Source organism: Nansenia antarctica (assembly GCF_963989245.1).
Source record: "Nansenia antarctica genome assembly, chromosome: 2".
Classification (NCBI taxonomy): Eukaryota; Metazoa; Chordata; class Actinopteri; order Argentiniformes; family Microstomatidae; genus Nansenia; species Nansenia antarctica.
Window position 1 is genome coordinate 69,811,571 of NC_137675.1, and position 10,631 is coordinate 69,822,201.

At 42.8% G+C, this 10,631-nt stretch overlaps 1 protein-coding gene across 1 annotated transcript; it reads left to right on the top strand.

Moving 5' to 3' along the window:
* Positions 1–4,651: 4,651 nt before the first annotated feature.
* Positions 4,652–10,179, top strand: ccdc43 (coiled-coil domain containing 43). The gene is made up of 5 exons (XM_080524529.1): positions 4,652–4,840; positions 5,482–5,575; positions 8,372–8,507; positions 8,692–8,744; positions 9,002–10,179. The coding sequence occupies exons 1-5, from the start codon at positions 4,667–4,669 to the stop codon at positions 9,187–9,189; spliced, it is 645 nt and encodes a 214-aa protein (XP_080380655.1). The 5' UTR covers positions 4,652–4,666; the 3' UTR covers positions 9,190–10,179.
* Positions 10,180–10,631: the final 452 nt, after the last annotated feature.

The window sequence follows — 10,631 nt, forward strand, 5'->3', positions numbered from 1 at the left end:
TGCTGTGCCGTCAATACCAGTCCACATGCAATTACATCCTGACGGGGACAATTAAGATGAGGTGGGAGTCTAGGTGGGAGGAAATATAAGATGTTTTCCCTAAATGCTGTCATTGCTAGTTTTGCAACTAATAAGCAGTAATTGAGTTGACTATGTCATCCAAGTCAATATTACCAAACTTGAACATCGAAAATGGAATCAGGCTCCCACACAGTCAGGTAAAGATGTCCACACTTTCTTTTTTAACACACACACACACACACACACACACACACACACACACACACACACACACACACACATTAACCTACCGCCAAATTAGTAGCCTATACTAATAAAGGGGCCATTTTAAAACAAGGTTTTCTTTTTTAGATCATCGACCATTAAGTTGAAAAAAGAGAGTGATTAACTTCCACCCACTGGAGAGAACACTCTTTTTTAATATTGGCTCTCTATAAAGGTCAGAGGAGGCGAAGAGAAGGCCGAGACCGTCGAGACAGATCATCTCACATAAAATCTCTGAGAACACAGGTGGCGTGAGACTGCGCCGCGCTGTCTGTGTGTGAGAGCGTGTGACTGACGGCCACCAGTAGAGTGGGGTTGACTGAGCCCAGGAGCAGACGCGACAGCGCTGACACAGAACACAAACAGAGTACACTCACCCTGTGGACCCTTTGGTACGTCCCACCTGCCCCTCCCCATACTCCCTCTCCTACAGTGTGTTTGCAGATCTGTCTAACTAGAAAGGGGTTGAGAGGGGAGAGTGTGTCTGTGACTAGCCTAAGGGTGGATAGAGTACCTTTATCGGTATAAATCTGCTGAATTGTTACTAGAAAGCCCAAATATATTTTCCTCCCGTTTGTGAAACCAGATTAGACAGCCATTTTTTTTTTCAATCTATCCGATATTGAACCTTATCAATTAAAATGATGTGAAGCTAAAGATAGCAAAGGCAAAGCTCCAGAGACAAAGCTCTGATCTGCAACACATCTGGGTAAATATTTGAGCCTGCATGTAAACAGCCGCAGTGACTCTGAGGTGTCACCATGACCCTGTCTATCAGATGGTGTCTTTTTAGAGGGGGGGGGGGGGGGATACAGCATGAGCAGAAGGAATTCAATAACTTACTGTTCAAACAAAATCAACGCTATAAAGAGTCGGCGTGTGTGTGTTCACGCTTGCATAACAATGTGTTTTTGGCTTGGGAAACATCGGTTTTTCACATCCAGAAACTGAGAGTGTGAATATGGGAGGTATTTGTATTCCCCCCCAAAAAATCTTCAAAAACACCTAACCACAATCTAAACACAACTACCTCTTACCTTTCCCTTCCTTCTCTCTCTCTCTCTCTCTCTCTCTCTCTCTCTCTCTCTCTCTCTCTCTCTCTCTCTCTCTCTCTCTGTCTCTCTCTCTCTCTCTCTCTCTCTCTCTCTGTCTCTCTCTCTCTCTCTCTCTGTCTCTCTCTCTCTCTCTGTCTCTCTCTCTCTCTCTCTCTCTCTCTCTCTCTCTCTCTCTCTCTCTCTCTCTGAGCCCCTCCCCCCTCTCCCACCCATCCACTATGTCCCCTACCAAGCCAGGTCTTCAATTTAATTCCCCATCTGTGGCCTGCTTGAAATATTATCCCAGAAATGAGATCCGTGACCCTGAATACCGAGTGAGGAGCACCAGAGGGAGAGGCCCAGGGACATGGTCTGATCCGTGGCATAGAGGCACACCCCAGCAATGGGAGGAGACCTGGATCCCCTCCTAAAGTAGCAGGGCTAAATATTTGCCCTCCTCCACTTGGCTGTCTAGACGTGTCCACTCAGCCCCTTCCCCTCAAACCCCAACTCGGGAGAGGCAGGAGCTGGCACAGTGAACAAGGCAGGCTGCCAAAACCACGACAAAAAAAGTTTCTCCTCACAGTGGAAGGTCATTTAAGTTCACCAACCTGGAAAGTCTGGGCTTCGCATTTTGAAAACCTCTGGGCCACCATTAGGAGAGTCACACACAGCAAACGGTGAAGGGGAAAAAAACTGCTGTCAACCGGTCTTTGTGCTTTCCGACGATTTGGAGAAAAGAAACCTCAGAACCCAAAGTGCGGTCTCCATGGACAACACTGAAATTGCGTTGCATATTCATTACCCCTTTCCGCGCTCATGTGGTGAGGTTTTAATTGCCGTGATTCAGTCTAAAGAGCTAGCTGTAAGGACCGACAGCCGGGTCTCTCCAGGGAATATGGGGGAGGACCTCATCAGCCACCACCACACTCAACCTCATATCCACACAACAACTAGCCTAACAACTAACAACTGCCCTCATCATCACACACTGGAAAATAACTCCCTCAGTCTCAAAGTTATAGGAATGCTTTCTCCTCTTTGCTCAAGAGCACTAAGCTACAGGATGGGGATGACTCAACAGGCATTACTGTCTCTCGGTGGCCTCTACGGCTGGGGAAGGAGGAACTGGATTGAAAGAAGGAATGGAATAAAAGAACAACTAACAATAAGCTCACAAACTAGTGTCATTCAGATCAATCTACAACTGAGAAACAGATATCAGAGGTAACCAGGGTCAGTCTGCATATTACATATTCCAAAACATCACAAGAAACATGGTCCCCAACCTGGTCATCTCCATTTCCCCCCCAGTTTTACCAGGGGTTTCAATTATCAACATAACATTGCATGGCCATGCATATCATCTTGAGGAGAGTCGTGCCTGCCTTTTTCTATGTGTTTTTTCAATGATGTCAATAGAGTGTTGATTCGTCTTGGGGCTGGTGTGCTCTGTCACATTGTCACTGGGACAGAGGAGATGTTGACAGAGAGGACATTGCAGATTGAGACCGTAGGGCTATATTCAAGCTGGTGGAGTTTGGAAATGAAGATAGGAGTGTGTGTGTGTGTGTGTGTGTGTGTGTGTGTGTGTGTGTGTGTGTGTGTGTGTGCGTGTGCGCCTGTGTGTTTGTGTGCGAAGGGAGGGTTGCCTGTGGAGCCGAGCATGTGGATGCCCACCCACTCAGGCCTCCCGGCCCTCGTCACTTTGCATTAATCCACAGCCCCTCGATAAAAATAGGACAGGCATCCTAAAGCTACACAGTACTGGGGAGAGCGGCTTTATGGGTCGACCCTAGCCCCTATGCCTGAGATATGACTGGGACTGAGCCAGTCTGTTGTCATGCCAGTCTAAATATCTCACTTCTTCCCTCCTCTCTCTTTCACTCTCTTTCTATAACACACACACACACACACACACACACACACACAAAATCTATCTTCCTTTTCCTTTCGCTCTCACTCATACTTACTCTCTAAATCTATCTTGACTTTGTTTTCCTTTAACAATACATACAGTACACCAGTAGAAATGCCAGCACAACGGCCCTGACTTAACAGGGCTGAAGCCCAAGGACCTGAGGGGGGCCGGGCCATAACTTGTTAAAAAAAAAGTGTTAGGGCTGTGTTTGAGAGCATGTGCTTGTAGCCTACCGCCCCTTACATGCTCAACTTAAACAGTTTGTCAGGATTTCACTAAATATGCTATGAGGCAGTAGGCCTACACCAAAATAGAGTGTTGTTACACGGCATGGCATGGCAGCAGCTTCACACTTCATTACTGCAAGGCCAGCGCAGCGACGTGTGAAACCATTACACAAGAGCAGTGAGGGAGGAGAGAGTGGCAACCGATACCCCAAACAGTCCTCCCTGGATGCAGGCTGAGGCCGCACGGAAACCCTCCATAATGTAGGCTATTCAAACAGCTGCAGTGTTGTTATCAGCAGAGAACTATTGAGATCACTCAAAGCAGGAAATAGTGCACACTTCCTGACTCCTTGTCTACAGGGGTCCTGAACAACCTGAAGACCACCTGTGACAACACATTATGGCTACTGTACTTTCAGTGGGGTCTGCACATTTTTTTTTGCTTTTTTTTTTTTGTCCTCCTGTTTTTGTTCGGATTCTAGTATTATTGTTCATGCTGTGTGTGTCTCTGTGTACGTCTCTGCCTGTTTGGATCCTGTTCTAAAGTCTTGTTCCTCCTGTATTTTACAGACATTGCCCCCATGACAAACTTCACCTGTGTGGCTGACAATCGCCTCAGAGCATGATAGCCATATAGGGAGATATTTTACCGTAGAGTAGCCTACGCCTTCATGCACATCTCTGTTTAAGTCTACTGCATATTTTCAGCATATCTGGATGAGGTGTACAGTTGATCATTCAAATAAAGAGGCGTTGGGTATGAAAACAAACCTACAGCTCCATCTAGGCTCAACTGGTTCAGTCCTGGCAGATAAGCAGAATACAATTAAGTCAACATCATTGAGTTATGACCGGTATCTCAAAAGAAGAGCAACAACTAGCAAATCAATTATTATGTCTTGTGTCCCACTTCTACCAAAGACTAGCCAGAAAGAATGAGTAAAACGGTCTCTGCCTCCACCTAGTGGTAATATACCCGCTACTCACTCCTCTGCACTGCATGTGGATGGTCAGAGATTTTCTATACTATGGCGTTAATCTAAAGAAAGCAGTCTCCATATCAGACAGCGCTTTGTTAAATGTGTCTACGACAATGCACACGTTTTAAGTTTCAGAAACTTCACTATTGACTGTTGCTCAAAAACAGGCAATCCACACGGACCGTCCGCAAGGTGTCAGAAAGACCCCGTAAGGCCAAGATGGCTGCGCCCGTGACACACGCCGGGGAGTTTGAAAACTGGCTAAATGATCGGTTAGATGCCTTGGAGGTGGATCGCGAAGTGTATGGAGCGTATATATTAGGAGTCCTACAAGAGGAGGAGAGCGATGAGGAGAAAGTAGATGTACTGCAAGGAATACTGTCAGCGTTTCTGGTGAATATGCACTGGCCGTGCCTTGTTTAGCTGAACTAGCTAAAACAGGTCGCCACTTGCCACGATCGAACTAGTCTAGTGTCAGTAAAAGATACTTGAGAATGTTGCATATATATATCTATCTATCTATCTCTCTAACTATGATTGTCGACATTGAGATAGCTGAACACACGATGCCACATTGCTGATGTTTTCAGAAATGTGCTAATAAACATGCGCTTGCTTGGACGCACATTCATTGGCTGACTTGTCATCAGTTAGTTCACACACGCTGCCTGTGGCGACCCAACTCGACTTTACTAAGCAAGTTTGAATGCCTCCAAACCTAACCTGCACCTGGACAGAGAACGTTATCTCCATTCTGTCCGGTCCGGTGCATTACTTATAAACAAGTAATTGTTGTACTGATTGTAACCATATTTGGCGAGGAATACTCCGCTAAGTAATAGCCAGCCCCACTCTATTATTAGCTTGTTGTGTAGGGGGGATGGCAGGACGGAGACTCTGCCTAGCTTAGTGGGCTGTCAGCTGATACATTGACTGTTTTTGGTGGATTTGGTCGTGGTGATTCCTGATTAAACCCTTAAGTTGTTTAATAAATGAAAGGTACTAAATTCATATTATCGGTCTTCTTTGCGCAGGAGGATGACAAACTTGAAGATGTTTGCAGTGAGATCATCAGGCATTGGACCATCGAGACCTGTGCCCGGTCTGCAGCGAAGAGCAACATCGATGGTATGTCGACCAGTATCACTAAAGATAACGTTCATTAGATTATAACTAGACAATGAAATATATTTTTGGGTAGAAGTGCACTTGAAGGCTTAGTAGAAAAAGACAGAAAATGCAACTAATTACTCAAACTGTCTATTCATGTAAGTGGCCAATTACTTTGGCAATGGACATAAAACTACATGTGTCATTACCAGTGGCGGCTGGTCAATAGAGGACGCTAGGGCGCCGCCCCCACCTTCCAACGCAGCCCCACTTCGTAGTTGCTACTTGTAAAATATTTTTTTTAAATAAACATTGTTTATTCATAAAATGCGGCTGATATTCTGTCGGCGCCTATCAGCATTCATTAAAAATCCTCCAATACAATAAACATGTTATCTGTGTGTGTGTGTAAAATTCACTGTGAAAATACATAGGGGAGGAGTCGGGGCACCGGCCGAATGGCAGTCTATGGCAGTCCAAATACTTTTGGCTTACACGTGAGCTGTAGCAGCGCTCCAATTGTCTGTCTCCTATTTCTCGGTCGGGGCGCAAAAAATGCGCCCCGAGCATGCGCAGATTATAGGCTTACCTAGGCTGCAGCCTAGGGCCACTACCACTAGGGGTAGTAAAAAAATAAATAATGCGTGAGACTTGAGAGCCCTGAATATCCGGTTGTTAAGTCTGACGTCAAACGTGACGTTTTGCAATTTCCGGGTTCAAACCAGAAATTCTCCGTACCAGTGTACTACAGCGGTAGAATGACAGTTTAATCGTTTTTTTAAGACTCGGATCTATTCATACAACAAGGGACACAGCACTTTCCCGTTTTCCCCATATTGTCAGGGTATTTGAGCCTCGGAAAAGCGCTATACAAATATAATGAATTATTATTATGGCATTTCGAAGACAGCGCCTCAGCCAACTTTGGACCCGGAAACACGTCGCGACTTAACAACCGATATTCGGACAGACAACAGGAGAGGAGAGCAACAGAGAGACAGACAACAGGAGAGGAGAGCAACAGAGAGACAGACAACAGGAGAGGAGAGCAACAGAGAGACAGACAACAGGAGAGGAGAGCAATAGAGACAGAACTGAGGTGAGGTGAGCAACAGAGATAGTTCAAGATGATAACAAACAGTTCAGTATGACAGAGACAACTAATAGAAAGACAACTGTATGATTATAGAGTTTACATGTTCAAGGAAATATTGTATGATAATAGAAAGGTACACTTTAATTTAATTAAAGAAGTAACAAAGAACACATTTATTATCACAATTGCATTGTGTTCCATGTCTTTCTCCATTGAATAAATAATGCCTAGTTGAATGGCTAAACAAGACAACTGTCTGGACAGTACTACTAGAATTATTCACCTTACCGCTGCACAGATAGACAAAGAATAAGTCCATTCTGTTAACATTAGGTCTACTCTGCTAACAAACACTATTCCAGTTGATTTGTCAGTTGTTGTGCATTATATTTGTGTTGTGTTTGCAGTTTGCCCTTTAATAAGTTATATATAAAAATAATTAAGTTATATACCGTATTTTCCGGACTATAAGTCGCACCCGAGTATAAGTCGCAGCAGGCCAAAAATGGGTCATGAAGAGGAAAAAACCACATATAAGTCGCACTGGACTATAAGTCGCATGGTTCAAGGGAACGGGCTTGGCGGAATCAGCGGGGAAAGAAGACCCTGTTGAGCTTGACTCTAGTCTGGCACTGTGAAGAGACATGAGAGGATTTGTAAGCCCAGGAAGGACATAATTCACGTTAAAACTTCTTCTGAAAGGTTAGAAATACTTAAATTATCGAGTGTAAAGCCAGGGCTAGCTAGCGCGTTGCTAACGAAGGTTAGCAAAATGGCGTCGCGGGAGCAAGCAAACAGGATGGAACAGCCTCTGAAAGGTAATAAATGACTTTAATATCGTGTATAACGTTCATAATAGCGTGTATACCGTTCATAATATAGTGCTTAATGTCCACATTGTCGAGTGTAACGACTATTTATCGTGTATAAGGCCATGACAAAGATAGCTTGGTGAAAAACGGAAGTAGTTAGGATGAAGGGCGGCCTACAAACAATGCAACATTGAACAGCCTCTGAAAGGTAATAAATGACTTTAATATCGTGTATAACGTTCATAATATCGTGTATAAGGTCCATAATATCATGTTTAATGTCCACATTGTCGTGTTTAATGTCCACATTGTCGAGTATAATGGATATTCTATCGCGTATGTGGCGCTAGCGGAAGTAGCAAAATAGCCTCGCGGGGGTAACTTAGCAACATAGAACAGTCTCTGGAAGGAATAAATGACTTTAATATCGTTTATAAAGTCCATAACATTGTGTATAAGGTCCATAACATCATGTTTAATGTCCACATGTCGTGTTTAATGTCCACATTGTCAAGTATAATGGCTATTCTATCGTGTATGAGGCGCTAGCGGAAGTTACTCCTTGGTTCATGTCAGTCAGAGATTACCGTATGTCAGTTCATGTCAGTCAGAGATTATGAATTATTGATATATAAGTCGCACCTGACTATAAGTCGCAGGACCAGCCAAAGTATGAAAAAAACCGCGACTTATAGTCCGGAAAATACGGTACTGTATATATTCTCATGCTAAAATCGACTGTAAATCCAGATTTTAAAGTTGATATTCTTCCCCGTGGAGCATGCCCCCATAACCTGTGCCCCACCCAAACATTTTATCACCAGCCGCCACTGGTCATTACCCTCACTTGTTCATGAAATCAATGATTTGTGTTAAAATGGTTAATTTCTGTCTCCCTCTCTGCAGCTGATGTCCAGGCCATAGCTAGCATGATAGAGAAACAAGCCAAGATTGTGGTGAAACAGGAGGTGGTGTCTGAGGAGTCCAAGAAGAGAAAAGAAGCCCTCCTGGCTCAATATGCCAACATCTCAGCTGATGAGGAATATCCTTGGCTCAAGGCTTTACTGTCCTTGTTCGGTGTTTTGCCATTGTTTTGGTTGTTTGTGTACAGTGTTTTGCCCCTTCTTAATCATGTAAATGCCATATGGTGTCCTGTTAATGATGCCTGCAGTGTTCTTATGGGACCGCAATGAGTTGCACCATGTCCATTTCCTTGACATCAACACTGAAGCTGAAGAAGAGGAGCCATCAGGCGGAGCTGGTCTGCCAAATGAGAAATGTATCCTTTCTATCCCAACTATTTTACTATGCTCTCAAGGTTAGAAGTTAGGCTACCATTTTAGTGGTGCGTAGTGATATGGCTGTAATACAATTATTACTAGGATAAGTAACCTCACCTGGTTTACATCTATCAGGTAACAATGTATTTTAAGACGACTGACTCATTGTTTCTATCCAGGCAATAGTTATGTCTTAAAGCACATATTAGACAATCAGTTGGGGTGTAATGTGAAGCTCCTTCACTGTAAGAATCAGCCCTGTTCAAGAATACTAATGTGGAGGAAGTGCTGAACCGGAAGAAGCAGCAGCGGGACCAAGCCCGTGACGACTCCCAGAAGAAGAAGGAAACAGACAAGATGCAGCGCGAGAAGGACAAACTAGCCAAACAGGATAGGCAAGAAAAGGAGAAGAAGCGCACACAGAAAGGGGAACGCAAAAGATGAAACACAAAAATTACACTTTGGATATTGTCACATTAAATGTTTCATTATTGGACAACACATGTTGACATCTATTGATGCCTATCCCTTGTTAATTACATTAACATGACATCATTAGAACATGAACTTAATGCCTGAAATGTTTTACCCCGCATTTGTTTTCTAAATACTTTTCCATATGATTTAAGTATCCATGTGTGGTGAATAAACCAAGTGTTGTCTATGGAATACATATAGTCCTGCCTCAACTGAATATGAAAGCAGTAGCAGCTCAATGGCAAACTGCTGGGGAAAAAATATGATATAGTAGTCTCCTCCACTAGCAATTGCTAACCTGCACAAGCTCTTGCCTGTAACCTGTCAGTAAGCCTACTGTGTTGAAATACAATTGCAGAATTCTTAAATATGTGTATGAACAGATTCTTCTGACTTTACAACAAACCTCTGTCAACAGAGAGACACCTGGAAAATGAAATAATTATAAAATCAAAAGATGTATCCTGGAGGCCCTTTGCCTGGTCAGTGATATTCTGCCCTGGAAAATGTTTTGATGGCATACAGTTAGTACAACCATTGCATTTAATGGAGATAATAATGTGGACGGAAGAAATAACCTATGGATTTGTAACTTCATAACTCACTCAAACATGGAGCTGCTGCTATACAATAAGTGCCAATGCCTTGCAAAATGTATTTAATCTATGTCAGGGCTCGACAGTGCGACTGTTTTGGTCGCATTTGCGAGTGAATATATTTCTGTGCGACTTGGAAATACATTCAATCGCACCAGTGAGTACATAATGTACACCATTTGGGATGGTTTCACCAAAGGCTCACACATTTTTAATACATTTAGTTTCGCCCCCTTTTTACTTGTCTATGCACTCTTTTTCGAGAATACTAACAAAATGATGGTTAAACCTCAATTATACCATGTACAATGATTGTTCAAACAACAATGGGGTTCATTTATAGCATCTTTTCAAATAAACAAATACCATTTTCAAGACTGGTGCTTTATTTTATTTATTTTATATTTTTAACGAGAGAAAAAACTAAATACATAAAAGGCAATTTTCATGAAACATTAATTTCAAACAGGAACCTTAAAATACAGGAGTTTGAACCTTTTATTCCTGTCATATAGTATCTGTAATACTTCATTGATAGTGGTCATCAATAAAATGTTGTTGTTAAAATGTTGGTGTTCATATTCTGTAACTTGGGAATTAGCTAGTAGTGTGATTGACATTAATATAATCTATTTCAAAATAAGAATAACATCAAACAAGGGCAACAATCAATACATGTTCAAATTCCTGACCGAAACAACAAAATTACTGTGTTGAATTTCAGGTTAGACAAAACACTCAAACCTTTAAAAGTTGACGATTGATTAAAATTGTTTCCATTACTATGTTCACTCAATTTAGGAAAATGCAATT